The sequence below is a fragment of the Ambystoma mexicanum genome, chromosome 2p (assembly GCF_040938575.1).
Source record: "Ambystoma mexicanum isolate Mex_15411 chromosome 2p, UKY_AmexF1_1, whole genome shotgun sequence".
Taxonomy (NCBI): Eukaryota; Metazoa; Chordata; class Amphibia; order Caudata; family Ambystomatidae; genus Ambystoma; species Ambystoma mexicanum.
In genome coordinates this window covers 1,056,307,745-1,056,332,399 of record NC_090923.1, presented here as the reverse complement: position 1 = coordinate 1,056,332,399, position 24,655 = coordinate 1,056,307,745, and the positions used below count along the sequence as shown (strand labels likewise).

The 24,655-nt window shown below is 44.6% G+C and overlaps 1 protein-coding gene across 1 annotated transcript in view; it reads left to right on the top strand.

Moving 5' to 3' along the window:
• LOC138567101 (solute carrier family 22 member 20-like) overlaps positions 1-24,655 on the top strand; it is a 481,778-nt gene that overhangs the window by 7,924 nt on the left and 449,199 nt on the right. The window contains exon 2 of the mRNA XM_069644971.1: positions 11,394-11,995. Coding sequence (XP_069501072.1) covers positions 11,594-11,995 — 402 coding nt within the window. The 5' untranslated portion in view covers positions 11,394-11,593. The remainder of the gene's footprint in view (positions 1-11,393; positions 11,996-24,655) is intronic.

The following is a 24,655-nucleotide window of genomic DNA, read 5'->3' as shown; positions in this document are numbered from 1 at the left end:
TAGAATCCTTTGGCTGTAGGAAGCCACGTAATGTTACTGTCTGTTGTGTGATACATTGGTTTTAAGAAAGAGGGACTGATTTTATCACGTATAGTGGCAGCTTTAGTGTATACAAATTTAGGTTTATCTGACAAGAAAGGTTTGATATCTTTGTCTAATAGAAGAATATCCCAATGCCTACGCAGTAGCCTATATAAACAGTCAGAATCCCTTGAGTATTTGGTAATGAAGTTGACATAATTCTGTATTTTAGATTTCTGTTGCTTCGTTTCTAGCGTAGTAGACCTATCCATTGTAGAATATCTGGTAAGACTATTTTTAATTGTAGAGTCTGAATAGTCTCTTTGCTTAAATCTGTCTGATACAAGTTGGAATTCCCTTTCGAAATCTTAATTTTTGCTGCAATTTCTGCGTGCTCTGTAAACTCCCCCCTGGAGATGTTTTGTATTGTAGAAGCCCTATGACAACTAGTTGAATGCAAATTAGAGTTGACTTCAATGGCTTTAGAAAAAGTTTTCGTACTGATCTTACCATCCTCTATAAACATTCTGAGATCAAGGAAATCAATAAAATGTCTGCTGAATTCTCCTGTGAATTTGATTCCGAAATGATTGGTATTGATGTAATACATGAATTGGGTAAAGTCTGTCTCTGATCCAGACCAAATCATGAGCACATCATCAATGAATCTTTTCCAGAGAACAATGTTATATTTGTAATGTGTGTTGCTCAGAATGTAGGTTTCCTCCAATTGAGCCATGAACAACTTAGCAAGGGATGGGGCATATTTGGCTCCTATAGCCACTCCTCTGATCTGAGAGTAGTACTGTTCATTAAACAGAAAAACATTGTTATTAAGGGTAAACTTCAGAAACATTTTAAGCATCATAATGTGTGTGAGATGTGAAGCTGATTCATTGCGATAAGTATAGTCTATTGTATCAACTGCCAGATTGTGATCAATGCTAGATATAGAGCAGATGCATCCAATGATACAAGTAGGTAATGTGATTGCCACTCTATGTCTGATAACAATTGTAGTACATGGGTAGTATCTCAAATATATGATGGGATCTTAATAACAAATTGTTTTAGCGCATTGTCTAAATATTGTGAAATTCCTTCGGTGGCCCAGCCTATCCCACTCACCATGGGCCTGACATCTGGGATTTTTTCATATGTTTTTGAATCTTAGGTAAAAAGTATAACGTGGGCATAACAGGTTCAGTAATGCTTAACTACTTCTTCTCATCATCAGAGAGAAAGCCCATTGAATGCCATTCATTAATCAGTGCTAACAGGTTTTGAACCGCCTTTTTGGTTGGATTTCCTTGTAATATTTTGTAACAATTTGGTGTAGCTAGATGCTTATTGGCCATTTCAATGTAGTCAGAAGTATTAAGTATCACTACATTACCCCCTTTATCAGCCTCTTTGATAGTTATAGACCTGTCATTAGCTAGCCTTTTGAGCGACACTCTTTCCTCATAATTGAGGTTGTGATTCTTTTTGCTGTAATTGTCTTTGTTCTTTCGATCCATACATTTATGTATGTCTTGTGTAACAGCTCTATAAAAGGTCTCAATTACATTATCTGTACCTAGGTTGGGAGTGAATCTTGACTTTGCTTTGAGTTCTTGTATCTTTAGAATTTGTTCCTGGATTCCTAAATCTCTACAGTGAGACGCATGATCAGTGACCAAATCATTGGTTAAGGACAGCAATAGTTGTGTTTCATCTATATGTTGCATGGTATAAGCACTTAAAGCAACACACATTACAAATATAACATTGTTCTCTGGAAAAGATTCATTGATGATGTGCTCATGATTTGGTCTGGATCAGAGACAGACTTTACCCAATTCATGTATTACATCAATACCAATCATTTCGGAATCAAATTCACAGGAGAATTCAGCAGATATTTTATTGATTTCCTTGATCCATTGCCCTTCCTGGGGAAGCCGCAAATTGCGGTACCGTAATTAGCTCCCTGGTCCCTTTGCGGGTTGGATTTTTAACACCTGCAAAAAGCAGGCGTTAAATTCCCCAACCCGCAAAGGGACTTCGTAGTAAGGCGGTAAGGATTTACCGGTACCGGTAAAATACTGGTACCGGTAAACCCTTACCACCTACCGTGTAATGAGGCCCAATGTGTGTCAGATCCAGGTGGTCATCCTTAGGGAAGAATACTCTTTGAATATCCCTTGTGGTTATTATTCACAGTTGCTGGATTTCATGGAATAGACTTAAACATTCCCTCTATTCAGCACTATGTTAACATTAGGATCTTCCATCCTTTCTAGAATATACCTTTTTGGGATATCAGCCAGTCAATCACAACCCACCCTCTCTTCTTCCCCCTATTTGTAACTGGCAAATACTGACTATTGAACACAGCCGGGCCTCCAACCTGTGTTCCTTTTACTTATGGCAACTTATTCTAAAGTCACTTCCACGGTGCCTCCAAGTATCAAAGACTGATGATGCTCCCTGCAATGTCCTTTTCTGTGAATCCACTTCTAATGGTGCAACCCATATGCAAATTTGGAGGTTTGCGTGTATTTTGCCCCAGAGTGCTTGGACAGAGCTCTATTAGATGAATTTCCTGCATCTGCAATGGTCCTGCATATTTCTTTCTTATGTGTATGTGTTAAAAAGCCATCTGCCACTCATGTTACCAAAAATGTTGTTTTGGGTGGGGGTTTGGTGGTGCGAATGAGACAATATGGAATAGTGCGCACTGAAATTGGGGGGAAAACTGGAAGGACTCACCCCCCACTCTTACAGTTGTTTGGAAGGGAATAGCCCCATCCCACCCCCCTAGGCGCTTTAGAGTCAGGCGAGATGCATTTGAGGCACTATGATGTGCCAGGGGCCAGGGGGGACAGTGAGAGGGACCTCTTCCCGTTTAACAGGACCCCATTTTAATGTAACCAAATATAGTCTAACTACATAATACAGTCTATGGCTGAAGCAGCATTACTATTTTATGGAGATATTAGTAATCGTAGGCAGCATGGAAGGCCTACGCAGTAAATGCGACATTGCATGCTCTAGGCCCAAATTCACGAGACCACAGAAATCACCAGGCAATGGACGAGCTCCCATGAGGACAGCCCACACCCCAACCACCACAACGCCAATTCATTGTTCTAACAGTGTTGCGAATGTGTGTTTTGTACCAAAGAGGGTTGTGCCCTACAAGGCCGCAATCAGAGATCAGCGCCTGGTGTGCATGTTATCTCACACTGGCCAAAGCATGACACGGCCCATTCCCGTGTAACCACGAGTTATAGCCCATATAACTGACTAAACCTTAAGATCCCTGAATTGCATGGCCCCAGGTGCCCTATGACCACCAACACCAAAGTAACAAGTCCTGAAATGTTCAACGAGGACGGACAGGGGATATCGTTGAAGTGACAATCGTGTGATTTGTATTGCGAGGTGCTGAGAGGGATGAATCATAGTTCAAAATGAGGGTGGAGACGTTGGAGCCAGATGGCATGGTGGGGAGTGGGTGAAATGTCTGTGTGAGGTTAGAGTGCCACAGAACCTCCTTTGTGTCCGTCTTAAGACCTGCCAAGTACACAGCATGAGTGATCAAATATTTGTATGATAGAAGTATAATTAATTTGTTTTCAGACCTTCGATGTGAGAAGAAGATGAGCACCTACGTGATGGAAGACGGATGGACTAGGCTGAGACCAATAGACTGGCACCCCCTATGGGTAATGGTGGAACATGTATAGGGTCCATCCAATCAGCCGCGTGGGTTTTTACTGTATGTTGTTGCGTCATCATGACGCTGTGTATCTTTAAAAGTTTCTGCTTGTACCTCCTTTCGGCAGAACGTTCTTAGCAGCACAGTTCATTGCTGTTGCTCTCATCTGCATGTGAGATTAAAACTTGTAATCCTTAAAAGATCAACTTGTACCTTTCTTCCCCAGCGGGTTGTATTGTCTCTGGTGTGAGCGTTTAGTGGCGTGTCTTCACAATGCAGGATACACCGCAGGTGGCCAACAAATGGTGTGTGATTGAATTGTTTTCTGAGGACCTCTTGTAGTGTTGCTTTGTTAAACTTTCACAACTAACTTGATTTCAGTTTTTGTAGATGATTCTTTTTTTTCGTGATATTTCTTGACCAGTTTGTCTGTTGCACCTTTATGGCATTTTTGGGGTTCTGCAGCTTGTCGATGGCTGATATTTGTTCAGTGGCCAGTTGCTAACTTGGTATGCTTCTAAACAGGTTCCGGAAATGCCTTTTCCATATTTTTCTACTTTTAAGGTCTCTTTGTTGTTTTGCATTTATTTTTTTCCATTTCTCCCTAAAACTGTTTGTTTGAGTGCTTTAAATTTGTGTGCAGAGTAAAGGTATTGGGCCTCATTACACGGTAGGTGGAGAACCATGGCGCTATTAGCGCCATGGTTCATGCCGGTAAAATACCGGCACCCCCTTGGTGGAAAGGGGAATTACCGCCCCATTCCAAGGTTGGCGGGGCGGTAATTCCCCCTTCCACCATTGCCCTTCCCCATTCCCATTTTTGCCCCATAGGGCATAATGGGAATGGGGAAGGCGCTAATTACGGCACCGCAAATTGCGGTACCGTAATTAGCTCCCTGGGTCCCTTTGCGGGTTGGTTTTTAATGCCTGCAAAAAGCAGGCGTTAAATTCCCCAATCCGAAAAGGGACCTCGTAGTAAGGCGGTAAGGATTTACCGGTACCGGTAAAATACCGGTACCGGTAAACCCTTACCGCCTACCGTGTAATGAGGCCCATTGTCTCTTATGGCTCAGTTTCAGGGTTCCTGTTCTTTCGATGAGAGTGACCACTCAGGTTATTATTTAGGATTTTGCAGTCTGTGACAAACCATTTCTTTTGAGTTTTTTTTATTTATTTCTGCAGCTGTTGGCCATGTTGAGTGTTTTTTCTGCTGCTGCTTGAATATTTTTGTTATGGCATTGGCACCATGGTCAGTTCCTTTTGTAGCAGGACTGGAGTGCTTATGTAAATCATCTATTCCAGTCTCTATTACACTACTCTTGTGTGTGTCCTCGTAGTTACTTCTGCTGGTTTATGACCATTTGTCAATTTGTATCTCGGATGAATGTTTATGAAGTGTTTGTCATGGAATGTTGTCCAGCAGGTCTAGTTATTTTCTCTGTAGGTATAAAACAGTTTGGTTATGGTCCGATGGGTGGTGTCATTTGTATAGCGACTTTCACCATTAGTATGGTTACAATGCACTGTAGATTGAAAGCCCTCGGGTGGACCGGAGTCCAGGTATAGGAAATCCAAGGAGGTGCTAGTATGCGTGTGTGAATATTATCCAACACGAAGATATGGAGGGATGGCCAAGTCCCTGCTTGCCACCCATATCGATGCTGGCATGTGGATGGGTGGTGAGAGGTAGTCTAGAAAGGGTATGCAAGAGCGGGATCGTCATTATGTGTGCAGCTGCCTATCTAATTTGTGTCATGAACAGAAGCTGCATTCCTATGGCAGAGATGTGTGCAAAGTCTCTTTTGAGTGGTGTATGATGGCAGATGCACGCTGGTCAGCGGCTGTGCCTTCGGCTAGTTTCCATAAGCATGGAGTGTGAGCGGTTCAATGCATTGGCTACATTCTAACACTTCCCTAGAATGAATACATTGGTTATGCTCTGAGCCACCTAGATTCAATTGTCAGTGATGATGTAGACTATTACTCTGCCGCCAAGTGGGCCATTAACCATGATTTGTCCCAGGGAGTCATCTCTTGCTTTGCCATTTGAGATGACCAGGCCTTATGCTGTGTACAGATATACGAGCTGTTTTTCATTGTTTTTTGTGTTGAGATTATAGTGCTGTCTTTGTTTTTGTCATGCGTTTGGGGTGATGGCGTTATCTTCTAATATGCACTGATCTCCTTCTGTGAGGATGTAGCCTACTTCGCTGCATTTGGGTCCCATCTATCAGTATGTTCCCCTTGGCTTGGAAGGATAGCTTTCCTGATTCTATTGCACTAAATGTTTTTTTATCGTAATATGGGGATACCAGAGGTCACATGTATAGCACATATAGCTAACATCTGTCCGTTGTATGAACAGCTCTCTAAATATGTGAACTCTTGAGTGGTTTGTCACTCATTTAACTGGCATGTGTTTAGCTATTCCTGCTTTGGGCCAGATCTGTAACCACCCTCATTTCCTCCCTTTACTTTGTCCTGGGTTTTTCTTAGTGTCAACGATTGGTTACTGGTATCCATTCCTGTAGCATATTGTTTGAGATTCCCATTCTATGTCTGAAACAGTATAATCATAGCACATCGGGTTGTTCTTCCATAAAGCCTCCCCTGGCTGTTTTGTCACCAAAACTCTGTGACTGCAGTCCTTGAACATTCCACTTATTATACGAAACATCATTGTGTGTGGTATATAGAGTTGGTTTCTTTGGAAGAGGAATGCAGTTAATTGTGATGAGAAGCATGTGTTCCTTTTAAATGTTGTTTTTTTATCTGGCTGTTTCAATATCTTGTTTTATTCATGTGTTTTTCCATCACTACCCATAGTATTAGCCATTTCATTTCTTTTAGTTAACTCTTCATGTGGATTTGGACTATGTTGTCTGTTCTACTTTTCAGTAATCTATCTAGTTGTTATTGCCAGTATGGACTGAGTTCTTTGTCCATGTGGGGTGCAGTTGTGTTCTCTGATCTACCTCAATGTCCCATCCTGATGCCGCCTGAGTTAGGGGTATCCTGTTCTGATGTCTCTTGTCACTTCTTGTTGGTGGAGGTCATGTGTTTTGGGAATATTCTTGACTTGGATTCACATCTTCCAAGAAATCACCCCTTTTCCTGGACAAGGGTTCTTCAAGAGACAAACCAAAAGACTTAAATGGCATCCCTTGTCGTCCCTTTGGTACCATGGGTGGAGGGCAAGGCTTACTCATAACAGACATGAGAGATGAACAAGGATTCACAAGATCTAGAAGAAAACACAGTTTAAGAAATTACTGTTCAGAGTTGTCAAAAACCAATTTTATTATCTACTTATCATACAGAATTAGATGTAAAAAAAACAATACAAATAGGACTCATGTGAAATAGTCTCCACTATTCAAGTGAGGCCAATGGGGTCACAATGCACAGGGGTTCCTTTGGGGAGCAATGTTAATCACATAATAGGAATATCAAAACCTGAACTAATGCCTAAGCTTCTTGCATGGAGAGGAACTCTCACCAGAAGGGCAGGTCCACAGACTGCTTCACTCCGGGGTACATGAAGTGAAGCAGTCCTGCAGCTGGTTCACTTAGCAGCTCCTCCCATGATGAGAAATCTTTCACCAGCCCGAACACAGGCAGGGTGGCTCACACAGGACAGTGCTCCTTGCTGGTTCTCTTCCATTGTTTGGGGGGCAACATTTGTGTCACCCCCTGGCATTTGTAAGAAGGATCATTGCCCCAATACTATTGTTCTCTACTCAGTCAGTAAATCTTCTAGATACTGGTTGCGACCCGTTCATCAAAGTCTTCTAGGTGCTGCAGTCTGGTCCTGATCCCCTTTTATCTGGAGGTGCATAATCCCACTGTGTGGCAGGTTTGTCCTTACTCACTCCCTTATTACCCTGCTGTGTCCGGGATACATAGGAGGGGGGTCCGTTGTTGCCAGCATACAGTCATTCCCAGTGCTGGAAGTCTTGGGGAGTTCCTTTAAATGCAGGCCCACCCGCACATATGAATCCCGTTGATAAGACACCATCTTCCTTGCAACGTCAAGTTCTAGTCTTAACCAGGCAGTGATTCCACCAACACTCCGACTAAAACTACTTTCAGGTTGGGACACCAGTCAGTCATAGGCTTTCCCAAGGAGTTGTGTCCGTCCACCATTCCATAAAGCTGAGTGGGGGGTTCATATGCTGAAAGGATTCCCCCGGTGTCTGCACCTGGAGGCCAGGTCCCCCTTCCTGCTCCGAACCCTATCTGACTGGGAGGTAACTTTTATTTTCTTACGCCTGTCACAGCCATGTTCGGGGAATGCAGAGAATGATGTAACTCTCTGCCTTATCTCTCTCGGGTCTCCAGGGGTAAACTGTCTCAGGCCTTGCACTTCAAAGGCTATTCAAGCCTCTCACCATCCGAATCCATTCTCCTATTCAGACACTATATGTACAATTTTATATTGGTTACATGTCCAGACTATGTTATATAATCACATCAATTTGAAGGTGATTTAAAACATGTTTAGATCCTTGTGACGATCAAGTGTAATACATGGCCATCATGTAAAATAAAGATGTGTGTCTATCGTTCCCTTTTTAAAAGTGAGTGGTTGGGCTTTAAGGCACCTCGGGGGAAGCTGGAGTGGTCTCACACTACACACACAACTCTTTTACATTTCTTGCTATTAATAGCAGTGGCTTGTAAGCCTATGTATGGCCAATGACCTCACACTTCCAACTTATTTAAAATCAGCCCTTCAGTATTCACTGTAACCATCGTTAAAGTCAGGATTTGTCTTAATACAGAAACTTTGAGAACCAAAGAGGCTTCCTATCCTCATGCACATGTGTTCCCTAAGCTGCAGACCTCTAGGGGGAACACAGAAGGCAGGTGGAATCTCTCACACATGCCCCCTTTCTCACCCTAAAAATAGGAGGACTATTCAATTTCTTAGTACTCTTTTCCATCCAGGTAGAAATACCGGGAAGAACATCGGCATTCGAGTGGTATTGCTCATGCTCGTTTCCTCAGTAAAGCACATCACAAAGTATTTCAACTCCTTATAACAATAGCAATAGGCAGACTATCTCCACATTTCCCCTTCCAGTGTTATGCAGATGACACATACCTCTTCTTCAAACTTCCCTCTGATCCTCTCCTTACTTCCTCCATCATTCCTGACTGCCTATCTGCCATCCAGTCCTGGTGCGCCTCCAATGATCGCAGCCTCAATGCTAGCAAGACTAAGATCCTTCCCATTGGGGATCTTGCTCCCTCTTTCTTCCCTTCACTCTGGTCACCCTCTTCGGCCTCTCCCCCTTCTCCTTCATCTGAAGCCAGAAACCTTGGAGTCATCTTTGACTCATCTCTTTCCTTCTTCCCACACATCCAGGACCTTGGCAAGAAGGCCCACTTTCAATTCCACCTCCTCAAAGGAATCCTTCCTTTCCTCACTTTCCCCCAGAAGCTCAACGTATCTATAGCTATGGTACTCTCTAGGCTTGACTACTGCAACAGCCTCTTCCTTATTCTACCCTCTTCCTCATGACATCCCCTCCAGCTTATCCAGAATAGGGCTGCAAGACTTATCCTTGGCCTCAAGCCCACAGACCTCATCTCTCCAGTCCTAAAATCTCTGCACTAGCTCCCGGTTGCTGCAAGGATCAAATTCAAATGCATCTGCATCATCCATAAGGTTGTAAGGGCCCGGGGACCATGCTATCTACAACTGGCACTCACCAAATACTCTCCCTCCAGATCTTTACGCTGCTCCGGTGCAAACTGTTTGCTTGTAAATCGCTTCTCTAAACAGCGAGCTGGTGGCTAATCTCTTTCATCGGCTGGCTCCCTCCTTTGGAACAGCCTACCCCTTCCTCTCCGCCTTGAGCCGGATCTCCTCAAATTCCTGAAGCTCTTCAAGACTTTTGTTTTCACCTCCTCCTTTTCCCTCTCGATCCGTTGCTAAACCCCACAGTCGCTGAGATTGGTGACTAGGGCCCTTATGTGTCCTTCTGAGTCCTGGCCTCTCCCCCACCCCAATCACCTCAGCCTCAGCCCACTCCCAGCACTTGACTTTGGGCACCCACTGGCATGTGCTGTCTCACATGCCTGCCCTTATTGTATTGGCAGTTCACCACTCTCACCACGTGATCTCAGCCAGGCACTTAAAAGCTGCTTGCAACTTACTCCCTAGCAGTTTGCCCATGAAACTCCTAGCACATACTCCCCCCTCCCTCATCCCACTCTATCTCTGCACTTGCACGGTCTGAATGCTCGCAAGGCCTACTAGGACCGCCTCTTTCTTTCTCTTCATTGTTATTATATTTACCTTTCGTTCCCATGTTCCCTCCCCGGTGTCCTGGGGGCGCTTTGAAATACAATTTACTTGATGTATAAGTGCCTTAGACATGTACAATAAATAAATAAATAAATAAATAAAATACAATCCCTATCGCCCAACCCAAGTATGCTTTCCTATCCGCAGTAATATACCTGGACCTCCACGACTCGGAGCTCGGTTGAGAGGGCCTCCCTTGGAATAACACCATCCGTAGGTTAATGGTTCGGTTCAAGCGGAAAGGATTCAAACCCCAGTCTCCATCTCCCTGCATTTCGGCTGGTTCGATAAAAGGCCAGATGAGGGAGAACATCTAGGGCCTTACTACCATGAGGGGGGAAGATGTTCCCTTTCTCCTTCCTCTCAGCATTCCCAATATCAAGGGTATCAGGAGTCCCTGTTCCCTATCCAAGCAGTTAATTCCACTAAGCCAAGAAGGTCTGGAGGTTAGAGGCTCTGTTTCTGAGTGCCAGTCCCCTTGTCCATCCAGTCCTCGAGGGGGACAACTCTGACGCCCACCCCTGTGCCAATCCACCCTTAGAGGCAACAAGCTATTTATCCATCTGCCAACCCCCTGAGGGACACAGGCCAGGAAGCTGGGATAGTTATCTCATGCATGAAACCTTCCATTCTCCACTGTGCCAGAGTTCGGGCATGGCCACCTCCTTCAAGCAATGTTTTGTTCTCTCGCACAAAACTCAGGGTGGATCGTCTGTGGGTGACCTGGGCTACTGTCAGAGATGACCCATGCTCCTTCACTTCGATGACTCCTCAGGACCAGATTGCCTGTGGTGAACTCCAAAGACCTCCAGACCCTGATAGACACATCCTATAATTACCGAAAATATATCTATCCCATGTCAGCACCCCACCAGCTGCACATCTTGCTATCTGGGTGTACTGCCTTTTTGTAGCATGTTCATTGCCTTAAGTGCTAAGGACGAGTATGCACGTCCTATTTGCATAGACTTGCTTGCATAAAGCTACTTATTTAAGGGGTTAAAGGAAATATGTGTGTATAATTTATGTTATATGTACAGACCGTCCTATCTTGCCAACAGGCCATTGGCAAAAACCACAAACAGCACAAAGTTGCCTCTAGTATGCAACAGAATATTAAGCAAATAGGCGTGTGCTAAATAAACAATGCAAATGATTGGGGAATGTTTGTCATGTGTGTTCATCTTAGAAATGCTTTCAAATATGTATGTATGTGCATATATTGGTCATTGCAGTCTAGCTTTTATTCTGGCTCTTTTTCATCTCATATTATAATACAGTAAAATGAAAGAAGTTGGGGCCTTTCTGGCAATACTGTAACCTCATGAGATATTCTCCTTTTCTGTTTAGGTCGCCATCATATCCACGAACTCAAGGCAAATCCACTGCGTTCACAACTCAGCCTCTCCTTGCCAACGTGCCATGGTAATCCATGCTACCTAAGCGGTAGCCGGGACCGGAGCACTGATAGGTTAGGGAGGTGGAAATATAACCAATCGGTTGGAATCTGGCAGTAAAAGGCATTTAGTCTTGACCTGCGGAGCATAACCATGACCTTCAATGACCTGCTGGAGTCCATCGGGGGAGTGGGTTATTTCCAGATTCTGCACACATTTGTGCTTTTGGTGCCCATCAGTGTGGTGTTCAGCCACAACATTTTGCAAAACTTCACCGCAGCTGTGCCAGGTCACCATTGCCAGCTCCCGCCTGATGCCAACTGGAGCGGCTCTGCTAATGGCAGCAGTGGCCTGAGCGAGGGAGGCCTCCTGCTGGTATCTATCCCACTGGACAGCAGCAGCCAGCCTGAGAAGTGCCGGCGTTATGCATCCACCCAATGGCACCTCCTAGAGACTAATGCAACAGCTGCCAATATGTCACAGGAGCGCACTGTGCCCTGCACAGAGGGCTGGACCTATGATCACAGCGTCTTCTCCAGCACCATCGTCACAGAGGTAAGAAAACACCACCATCTGTGCACGTTAGTTTTGATGGAGATGCTCTGCATGTTTTGCTCAGTGTGGATTTCTTTAATATAAACTGAGAATTGTTGATGAGGAAGATAGGCGTGCCTTGCCCTGTGATAGAAGTCACCTCCTCCCTCGATCCTCTTAATGCCAGTCTCCTGGTCACCCCACATTTGGACAGTGGACCATGGGCTATAGAGAAACAAAACCGGAATGCATCTCTCTGCTCGTGAGACCAGAGATAGCGTGTTGGGCCACTCAGCTGTCGTGTTACAAGTGTTAAGAGGGTGCTGGGTTTTCTTTACCAATCAGGTGCCGGCAAAGAAGCAGAGATCTGCTCTGTTTTAATTAAATTCCATACAGATCCTCCTCCTCTTCCACAGGAACTTGCCCCGTGAGCACAACTCAAATGAGAAGCAGAAACTGCCCTGTCTTGGTTCAGAGTATGCCTCCTGGATTCCAATTCTCTGTCGGGCATGGTAACATGTAGGATTGGTCTAACTTCTGGGCCCAGGAATACAGGCAGCCTGGGGACAGCTTACATCTGAAAGGGCACAGCATGGGGGTGTTTGTGCTACAGCTGTTGTGGGGAGGGTGGTTTGGGCCTGTGTGTTCAAGAAGGTACACAGAGAGAGATGTTCTGGTCAACAGTTACATCAATGTGGTAGGGCAAGGGTCTGGAACCTTTGCATCTCCAGATGTTTTGTACTACAACTACCATCAACCCTAGCCAGCATTGCCAATTCTGAGGAAGCATGGGAATTGTAGTTCAAAACATCTGGAGAACCAAAGGTTGCAGACCCCTGTGGTAGGGATTCTACTTTACATGCTCCTCATTGATGTGCATGTCTACAAAGGCGTGCACGTGAACACATGATACCTTACATGTGATAACTATTTCTTCTGAGATGACACATTTGATGTAAATGCAGCAGGTGACATGACAAGGACAGGCCGCGCCTCGCCCTCCATTGTTGATGGGTTGGTGTGGTCAGGGATGCGATATGTTGACAGTGATAGACTTGCTCATAACGTCAGCCTGGATAAAAGATGGCCTGTGGGGCCGATATCGGATTTTGTATTGTCACTCAGTGTAGGTCACTCTAGCAGCTACTTGTAGTAAAACACATACCAATTATATTTTAATGCAATGAATCAAAAGCTGCGAATGTACTGTAAACTACTCATGTATGTGATCAGTAGCTAGAGTGTTTGGATAGAGTAGGCTCTGGGTGAAGTTACTGAATGGACTACGGGCTGGTGCAGACTCGGAAAAGAAGTTATCATGATTCTGTGCTGATATCTGGCAGGACAATGAATGTGATCTAGGCTTGGTTAAGTTCTGGCTGAGCTCTGGTTAAAGCTGGCTTCATGTTTGGAGTGCAGGCACATCTCAGGCAGAGTTTTGGGTTTGGACTGTGCCCCAGGTAGATTCTCAGTTGAGCTTGGAGCCAGGCTGGCTTTCCAAGGCTGGACTCCGGGTTTGACTGAATTGTGCTTGGGACATGTGTCATATGTAGAAATGTATAGGCTGCAGACAGGGCTGGGGTATTCGCAGGTTGGGGCTCCGGCGAAGGTTGCGTCCTGGGCATGGTTGGGCTCTAAAACTGGTCCCTGGGCTGGGTTGCACTCTGGATATGACTGTGTGAAACTCAGGTCTAGTTTAGGGTGGGGTCCATGTACAGAAGATATCATGGTGTAGATGCCAAGGATGGCCTTGGGCTGCAGCTGGGTCTAGCCTTTACCGAGTGCTGCGGGCTAGGATTATGCCTTGGTGGCCCCGCGAGTCACTTTGGTATCAGGGCCCTGTGTTGAAGTGAACTCTGGGCAGAGCTTTGCTATGGGATCAGGGTGGACTCCAAGCATGGTTAGTCTCTAGTCTGGAGCCGAGTATGAACTGGGTTCTGCGCTTTGCTGCAGCATGGCTGGTGTGTGGAAAAGCCTGGCCTGCAGAAATGGATGGGCGTTGGCCAAGCTGGGATCGGGGCATAGGAATATTGCACAGTGCTACCCAGCATCAAAGCAGGATATATTAAGGATTGTTATCACATTAAAAACTGAAAGCAAAACTGAGCAGTCAGCAGCAGGACTGGCTTACAGGCGAGTCTGGACATTTCCCAGTGGGCCTTTTTTGTGCATGTACTTTGCATTTTTTTGCATTGCTGCATAGTGCACGCACAATGACAATGGGCCTCATTACGCGCCCGGCGATCACCATTCCAGTCCTTCCGGCGGGTTGTCACAGGACTCGTAACATTTTACCAGCACCTGACTTCCTGGTGCCACGGGAAGTCAGGCGCCGGTAAAATGTTAGTCCCCATTCCCATAGAGTCCCGTAGGACTGTGTGGGAGTGGGGAGAGGGGACTCGGAAGCACCGCCACTTGGCACAGTGGCCCCGGCAGGCAAACTCTTAGTTTGGCGGTCTGGAAACAAGGGTGCCTGTGAGCTTATCGGTTTCCGGACCGGCAAACTAATAATGAGGCCCAATGTGAGGGAAAAAAAATCAACGAGGAATCTGTCCTTGTCATAGCAGCTGGGATACCCAGGGTTCTGCTTGTTTCTTGAAATTGGGAGATGAGAGGAGTTCCGAGTGTGCACGCGCAGGCACTGACATCCTATTCCTTCAAGGCAGGCAGAAGGACGTGCCGGTTAATGTTATGAAATCCCAATAATACAGCCCTGCAAGGAAGGGATTATCCTGTGACGTTTCCCGACTTGCAAAGTTCGGATCTCCAGTTCTGAACAGAATTTCATGATTTCTATCACCGAGAGCATTCAGACGAATCGGAATTGCAATAATAGCCTGGAGAATAACCAAATGGCCTAATGAAGTTATTCCTAGTAGACCATATTATTATTTGTGCATTCCCATTTTATTTTGTGTAAGTATACATATACAACCCATCTCCTAAGCAATACATGAAACATTGCTTGGGCTCATCCTTCTTAATTATTGCCATCAAGCACAAGCACAAGGCAATTTCTAGAGACATCAAAAGCTTCCCGCTTAAAATGATGCATGGAGCTAGCTTGTTTATTAAGTGAAACATACTAACATACTACTGTTAAGCTTCTTCCGCTCCTCATCCGCGCCCCTCCAATTCGGCTGGTGGCATGCCTAACAGCAAGTACATTACAATTCCTGTGTGTGGGGACAGGTTTGTACAGTGAGGTGCAGTTTAGCATTAGCACAAAGTCTGCTCCTTGGAATAGTCCTGGGAAAGCCAGGGAATTCATGGGAAGGGTGGACCAAGGACAGAGCCTGGGAGTCTGGGCTGGTTCTTAGGGCCAAATGGGAGCCGAGCCAGGGAAATGGCAGCGTGAAACAAGGGAGGGGCCTGTGTCAGGGGATTGGAGGCAACAAAAAGGGCTAAAGCGGTTGAGGGACAACAAAGGGGGATGAAGGAGGCTGGAGGCAAAAAAGGGGCTAAACAAGACTGGGGCAACAAAAGTTGCTTAAGTTGTTGGGGGTGCATAAAAGGGGCTAAGGGGCTAGCGGACAACAAAAGTGGCTAAACGAGACTGGGGCATCAAAAGGCGCTGGGATCAAAAAGGGGGAAAAGAGGCAAAAAGGAACTTGGGTGAGAAAGGGGCCAAATGGGCATGAACAGGGGCTAAACTGGACTGGGGGCAATAATAGGGGTTAAAGGTTTGGGGCAACAAAACAAGACTGAAGGCATCAAAAGGGGCTGGGGCAATAGAAAGGGGCTAAAGGGGGATGGGAGTATCAAAAAAGAGTGAAGGGGCAGGAAAAGGGGCTAAATGAGCCTTAGGCGAGAAAGGGGGCAAGAAAAAAAGCTAATGGGGTTGAGGGGAAACATAATGGGCTAAATGGGATGGGTCAGCTCAATGTGTTAAGGGGCAACAAAAGAGGCTAAATGGGACTGGGGGGGTCAAAAAGTGACAATATGGACTAAAGGCATTGAAAGGGGAAGAGGGGCAACAGAAGGGGCTAAAGGCGCATCGTGAGAGTGTGAGTTTGAGTGCTGATTGGCTGGAGGAGTCTTGTGTTTTTGTTCCTGACCTGCATTTGATCCTGCTGTTGCTATTGATTGCAACAGCTATCAAAGAGGACTGTGGAAATCTCTGCCCCGCTATTGGCTCCACCTTCTAAATCTTGGGAGCGTTACATATTCACGTGCACGTGCACATCGCTTGCGTGCATCGTGAGAGTGCCAGTTTGAGTGCTGATCGGCTGGAGGAGTCTCGTGGTTTTGTTCCTGACGTGCGTTGGACCCTGATGTTGCTGTTGATTGTAACAGCTATCAAAGAGGACTGTGGAAATCTCTGCCCCGCTATTGGCTCCACCTTCTAAATCTTGGGAGCATTACATATTCACGTACACGTGCGCATCGCGCACGCGCATCATGAGAGTGTGAGTTTGAGTGCTGATCGGCTGATCAACTGAGCTGCTGGTCTGCCTCTTAGCTTCGACTGTGCTCTTTTTTAACCTGGGGCATCTTAGCACTGTATTCTAAGATATATGTAACCGTGAAGACAGCATGGCGTTGAGTGATATTGCCAGTGGTTTAAATGGAGTTGTTCACACTAAAAACAGGTATGCTGCCATTACCTCCATCTCTTTTGGCATTGTCAAAGCCTGCTTGTGCTTCGATAAATGAACATGTGCAAAACGAACCAGCATTTGTTGAAGGCACAAAGTGCTTTGCTGTTTCCAAGAAACTAAAGTGATCCAAATTGCTAGGCATGGACATCAGAACATACTATGCTCGCAGTGTGCTTATACTGCGAACAACTAGTGAAACCATTGCAGTCACGCTGCAGGCTAACACTGGCGTGGCTGATTGCGTTTCAATTACAGAAAAGGACATTTTGAACCAACTAACGCAATCTCTTTCTGTAATGACAAACAAGGTGCCCCAGTATAAACTCACTTCTGACGTGAATATTCTTCAAAAAACACACTGCGTGCCACGAGATGACTCTACCATACCATCCCTGTATTCACAGGCAGTAAAATCTCAGTTTCCAGATAGAGAGATAGTGCTTTCAGATGTGGTGATTAAATCACCATGCAACAAAAATAGTAGTGGTATGATTATGCATGATGAATCCATTAAATTTGTTGGAAACAAACAAGGCGCACTCATTAGAGCCAGGTCTCCGCTGCTATATCCCTAACATTAGCTGCTTGGAATACAAGTGGATTTTGGCATCTGCTTAACTACTACTAAATGTAACCATCTAGTAGCATATGATATAAATATCCTACAGGAAACGTGGTTGGTTAAGGAACCCATATGCCCAGATAATGATATTGCTTGTATTCCAGCTATAAAACAAACCAAAGGGTGACCAATAGCTGGGCTCATTATCGCAATAAAAAAAGAATTGAAAGGTATTTTACAACCATGGCCATCTCCTCATCCTTGCCTACAATTAGTAAGATTTAGTGTGAAAGCAAGTGATTGTGAAAAGGAGACACATTTTGCGATATTGAATGTATACTGGAACCCAGCACTGACAGGAGAGGATGACTTCTTTACATATGTTATACAACTGCTTGATTTGATAGCAAGCAACAAAGACAATTGTACGTTAATGATAGCTGGTGATATGAACATATCTTGCATTGAGGAGGACAGAAATCAAGTCTGTTCAAAAACAAATAGATGGTTAAAGTTAATAAAAACTCGTAACTTAATGATGCTGAACGGAACGTATAAGGATAATATACCTCCTAAAGCGACTTTGCAAAGAGGCAAGTCCTCCTCCGTCCTAGATTATGTGTTCCTGTCACAATACCCAGTTTCAAATGTCATTAACTTTAAAGTAATAAACAACGACAACAGTGACCATAACCAATTGGAAATTGTATGGAATTGCATGTCTGCCCCCTCTAAACAGTATTATAACCAAGAGATCCAAGTAGCGTCAGGTCAAAACAGAATAAAGTGGGTTGTTCCAAAATTAAGCAAGCTATTAGAAGAGTTATGAGAGAAGATGAACAAACTGAGGCAGATAAGGTCCCTGAGTACACCCGTGCTCTTATGCTATTTTCAGAGGTGCATGTAAAAGGGATAGGAATCAGTCATAAACATAAATATACATTTGACAAGACAATAAAAAATGTCAAAAAAAGTTCTCCAGAGACAGAAGAAAGATTAAACTAAGCAAGGATAATGACATCAAATTGAAACTGTGCACAAAATATAAGAACTTTGTGGTTCAACATAACATAAAGGTCAAACAAGAACAGAATGAGCAAATGCTCAAAGCTCTACTAAACAAATCAAGTGCTATGATATGGAAAATGCTTAATGAAGTACCGAATAAGAGCATAGATCCATTAATGCTTAACTCAGTCCCTGAAGCGAACTGGATTGCCTACTTCAGGGAATTCTATAGTGACCCAGACTACAACATAGAACAAGCATCCACCCAGACCAATAATATACAACTTCAATTTGAACTTCATGATATTATGACAATAATTAAAAGACTGAGCGCTTCACGAGCCCCCGGACCTGATGGTCTTTCAAAGGTTGTACTCAAAGCGAACTTGAATGAATGGACTGAAATTCTGTATATACTGTTCACAAGAGTCGCTGGGTCTGGTCAAATACCGGCTACTTGGAAGAAATCAACCCTAGTGCTGGTATTTAAAAAAGGCAACAGAAGGCTTCCAAAGAATTATCGACCCATGCCATCGTTAGATATATCGGGCAAATTATATGTGCACCTGATATTAAGAGATCTAAACAAATGGCTTAGAAAACATAAGCTGACAGATCTGCATCAATCTGGATTTACAGCTAGTTTGGGGACGTCTATTAATTTTATAATTCTGTCAGCCTTAAAAAAAACAAGCAGAGTCCAAGAAATATTCGATCTTCCTGGCATATATTGATTTCTGAGTTGCATTTGATTCAATCTCTAGAAAAATACTATGGTCAAAGATGATACAGACATATTGCCCAAACTATATTCTTAAAGCTTAACAATTCTACATGAATACCGCTATTAAGGTCAAATTGAATCAAGGGGGACTACTTGTGAATCCATACCCACGAGTCAAGGCCTCAAACAGGGTTGCATATTTGCTGCAAGATTGTTTAATTTTTATATAAAAGATATGCATCCTCTATTCCATATTACCTCCTCTTACCCTCCGAAATTAGGAGACAAACCAATCCCACACCTGTTCTGTGCGGATGACTTGGTCATAATGGACCGGACTCCAATAGACCTGCAAATGCAATTGAATAAACTAACCTATTATGTAAAGGAAAATAAGTTATCAATAAATGCCAGCAAATCTAATATCATGAGTTGGCTTAATCCTTAAAAAAAATAAAAAAAAACAGAAAACATTTCAATGAACAGTGGAGATGAATAAAATCGAAAGAACAAAGCAGTACAAATAATTGGGCTTAATGATTAATGATGGAAAAAAATGTTGATCAGTACAGACTCAATTTAAGATGCAAAGTCAATGCACTTACATCCCAAGCAAAAATAATACAAGCAAAGTAAGGGAAATGTTCTATTGACCCGGGGTTAAAATTCTATGGGGGCAAAGTTGTTCCAGCAATAACATATGGGGGGCATACTAAAATACCTGAAACTAAAATCGATTGGAACTTGCTGGAAGGTGTATTCTGGAAGGCACGGTTGCCTATCCGTAAATCGTATCCAGTACAGGATGTACATTTTGAATTAGGTCTAACATCCCTTGGTGCACTGGTCGAATGGAACATACTGATGCTATCATGGGTTCCAGCCAAGAAGCACAGTGTACATTCAGGCATCCCAGATAAGCCAGGAACATTACCTCAGTCAGTGGGTCTAGAGTGGATGTTAGCCTGGCATACATGGCATTTGCACCACTCCCAGCATCAGTTTACATGGAGTCTCATAGTGTTAACATTGGCCTTATACTCCAAACATGGCTTCCGCAAGATCCAATTCATATCTGACAGCGCGTTCCATTGATATTGCAGAGGTAGCTACTTAAGCCCCGCCTCCGCTGAAGCGCTCGCTTCACATCTTCTTCGCTGACAGCGGGCTACGCTACCGACGCTTTCTCCTCGCAGAACCTGTCAAAAGGAGAGAACTATTAAACATTAGCTTTACAGAAAAAAGACAACAGAATCTCATAGTTTATTGAAAAAACTTACCGAACCATAGTTTTCTTCAAAGCAGTATCTTCAGTCAGCAGTGGTCGTTTATTACTGCAGCAGCTTCTGTCAGAAGTTCCTCCTACAGTCACAGCATCTCCGAAACCGCAGCATCTGCAGTCAGAAGCTTCTTCCGCCGCCTCACATCATCCGAAAGAATTTTCCTCAGCTTACCCCAAATCTGCAGATAAAACAGAGGTATTTACTTAACTAAAGAACTGAATAGAAAAATACAAAAGAAAGTTCAATAAGATTACGTACCTGAAGTATTGCAAGTTTCTCTCAGCACAGTTTTTTCCGCGCTTTTGCTGAAGACTGCATTTATTCTGCATAGTTGAACTTACTGTTTCCTCAGCCTAAGTAACTTCGTAGTCTTTTGCAGCCATATATTTTTCTGAATTCTGGAACCTGCAAAAAAAAAGGTTAATTGTTAGAAAGAGAGATCTCTCCAACGTAGGGATAATTACAAGCGTTTTTACCAAGATACTTTACCCAAAGAAATTTGCTGGAAAAGTATAGGCATTTTCAAGGCAAACAACTATTGAGTCCTCAGCATTCCAAGACTCCATTGTATTCCATTTCAACGCTGCCTGTAGAAACCAGGATGGAGAGCTACACACATAATAAACACAGGTGAGAGGGGAGAATTACCAAAGTATATATATATTTTTAGGCAGCACCTTCTCAGTAATTAGATGTTATAGCCATTCTATTGTTATCATTTTTACAGAAAAGAAATCCAAAAAGTGCCCAAGCACAGGTTCACAGGTTGAGAAGGCATTACGCTCCAGAGAAGTCTAGGTAAGCGTTATAAATGCTATATGCGAAGTGTAAAACAGCGCAGACATACTCGCACTCGTTATTTCCGGCCTTGGCGAAGAGTATGGACGGGAAAGGCTCTCTTGTCTCCTGGCAGAATGCTTGCTCCAATAGTATGTCTAGGGCAGATATTGATTTAGATTTGTTGATAAACAATCCTGTGAGATCAAAACAAAAAATGTGGAATATGGATTGGTGTAACACAAACCTGGAATCTAAGAAATATAAAAGCTTTAACCAGGGAATGTTCATAGAAAAAAAATCAATTTGGTACCTATTTATCTAATGACATTTCCAGATCAGCAATGTAGAGCTGACATTATAAGAATGAGATTTGCTCTGTGGCCTACGAAGACCGTAAAGACTCGCAGGCAAATTGCTGGCATTGATGACATGTGTCGTTTTTGTAAGAATACAGAACATCCTGAAACAATGAATCATTTAATTGTGGAATGTGATACCTTAGCTGAGGCTAGGCGAGAACATTATTTCAAGTTGTATGAAGAATATTGGACGATATCAAAACTAAATATGTGCGGCTTGGTTTTCAATGCACAGAGAATTGCTGTAAATTAATGTATCTCGAGTTAGATGTAATATAGGTTGAAGATGTGAACTGTAAAGATTGTGTCTGTTTAATGCTATTTTAAGGACCAAAGAACTGCTATGACAACATGAGTAGTTTGTCCCCAATCACCAGATGAATAAGTGTGTGTTTAAATAATTTTATTTTTATGTTAGTAAAAGTGGAACTGTGATTGATGTAATAGTTTGAAGACAGTTTATTTAGGGTTGGAACAACTACTATGTATCAGATCTGATGATCGAAATGTAAATGGTATTGTTTGATTATGTGTAAATTAATGATAAAATATATTTGAAAAAGTAGTATTACAACTAAACCAAATTAAAAAATAAAATTAAAAAAAGAAGGGGCTAAATGAGACTAAGGCCCTCATTACGACCCTGGCGGAAATCGAAAAACGATGGCGGAAATGCAATACCGCCATCGAATAGCGCTCGGTGCGACTATGACCCGTCACCGCAAAGTACGAAGCCATTAGCGACACCGTAGTGAACGCCAACGCTAACTGCACCAAGCACGCGCGCGCGCGCCATGCCAAACCGCAAACACCACCATGGTGCAACGGTACGCCAATTCCGACCCTAGCGGACATGTACCTAACGCCATCAGGCATGGCGGAATGTACCATTCCGCCATGGCGAGAAGTACGGCATCGCGAATCAACCGTAAACGGCCCCACTGAGTGCCTGTACACCACTCCCTGCCCACAAAGTACAACTCCCGGTAGGTGCAATGAAGTCACAATGCAACCATTGAAATGTACAAAGCACCCATGCATGCCAACGAACAAAAGCAACACAAGAGGGGCCAATGGGAGCTGCAGGTCACAGATGGCACGAATACAGAAGCCATCCCAATGGACATGACCACAGTCCCCCACCAAGAAACGCACGCAAACACAGGCACCTGTGCCCAGCAACATTCCGAAAATCACATCATTCCACCAGTCCACCTGGCTGACCGGCATCTGTTACACAAAACCCAATCCCCCGCCCCTGAGCATGACAACATTCAAACTGTCATATAGGCAGCCCCCATCCCTGACCTCACGGGCCTAGTAGGCAAACGCGCCCAGTACAGTACCACGCAACTAAACCCCGAAGCTGGAACCCAATGCAGATCTCCTCACAATACATCGCCCCCCAAATAGGCATATGCCACATCACTTGCAAAGAAAAACGCTACACGGGCCAAATCAGAATAGCAATTTATGCACATCAAAGACACCAAGCCCATACAGCCATCAGGCCATGAACTCCAAAACACCAATCACCATTGTGGGCTGCATCCGCAAGAAATGACCAGCCACTACTTGTGTGTCGCCCTGTACCCCCATGGTACACAGAGCCACATTCACGTACGAAAAGGCAACATGGAAGCACACAGAACCGCAGGGCTGTCCCAATGGGGAGGCACTAGTCCAGCTGAAAGGCCGAAATGTTGCTCCGAGACACCAGTACTGCGTAAGGGCATGTGGGCCATTGGCGATCGTCCCATAAGATCGTAATGCTGCTCCACCGATTAACACGAAGCAGCAGGTGTCGGGAGTAAAATCCATCTGCAGGAGTGGCATACAGATGGCAGTGGCAAAAGGGGAGGAGATACCTGTCAACCAAAAGAAAAGAAAAAGAACAGAATGGCCATCAGAACTACATTCGAACAACTCACTTCAATGATCACACGAAATCCACAGCCATATGCATGCTAGCCCACTCAAAAGGATCAACACCACCCCAAAACCACTTGCGACTCATAACCATCTATATCGAGGTGCAAACACCATCACAAACGAGTGTACCTGTGCATGCGTCTGTCAAAACAGAATCCATCAGATGGGAATGTCAACGTGCATGGACACAAGTGTCTGAGGGCGCCTCGAGACAGGGAGGGCTCAACAAGGCCAGATAGACGATGGTCCCACTATGGCAGGCCTGCATCACATAGCGTAGGGGAGGCGGATAGATCCCAAGAAGCCATGTACATGGCAAACTCTGTATCAAATCACCTGCCCATGCATCCATTCATCATTCCCTCATCCCGGTATCAAAACGCCTGAATATTTACTCACATGACATTAGAAACATCCATTGATTCTGTGCGTTATGCAGCCTGCAAAATCCACAGTGCCCCAGCCCGTAATTCAAGTGTTGTGAAGTAACATGTATTTGGGAACGGCCGGCCTCATCGGCCACGTAGCTAATGCGCATCCCAAACTATTCATATCAGTCATTGCTCCCTCGCCATGGGCCCTGTCTCAAGGACATTGAACAATGGAACGTTATATTTGCAGTCAGACCTGTGGGCATCTCCTCGCCGCCAGCTGATAACCGAAAGCGCCGCCCTCCGAATTCCTCATTTGCAACATCACGTCGAAAAGGCATCTGTGGCCGTTTGAAATCACTAATTATTCCATCGAGTGCGGCTGTGTGTGAAAATGGCAACTGCCTTCACCCACGAATGGGACGCCCCGCCCGTCGTTGCAACTCAGTACAGTGATGCATGAGGGCCCACCGTTACTCGAGTACTACGTTCCACTGACCCTTCACAAGTCTGTTCGCGACTGCACAGATAGAATGGGAAACAATGGGACCATAGCCGAATGAACATAACAACCAATCCAACACGCCCATCGGGTACAAATACATGATAGCAATAGCAAGATACCATTCCCCGAATTGCAGCGTTGTGCGCGTGACGTGCTCGGCCAAAGGGGAGAGCAGTTTGCACAGGTGGAATGAATCACCACAGGTGGAGGCCATACAGCCTGAAAACACATGAATTGCACAGCCAGTCTCCTCCCACAACCACACCGAAATGCTACCGGCAGGACTCGCGATGTTGGCCCTGGGGGACCTGATAGCACTGCAAGTGCTCCAACTCCAAGAGGAAGACGAACACCAACTACAACCGGCCGCACGGAGGAGACGCAGGAGGAGGAGGAGGGCAAGGCAGGGCCAGCAAGGCCCACCAGCACAGCCACTACCACCACGCAGGCAGCCCGCAATCCCACGCCTCCGAGCACATCCGTTCAACCTCACTGATGAGCAGATCCACACCCTCTACCGTTTGGACCGGGACACCATAGCCGCCATTGTGGACAT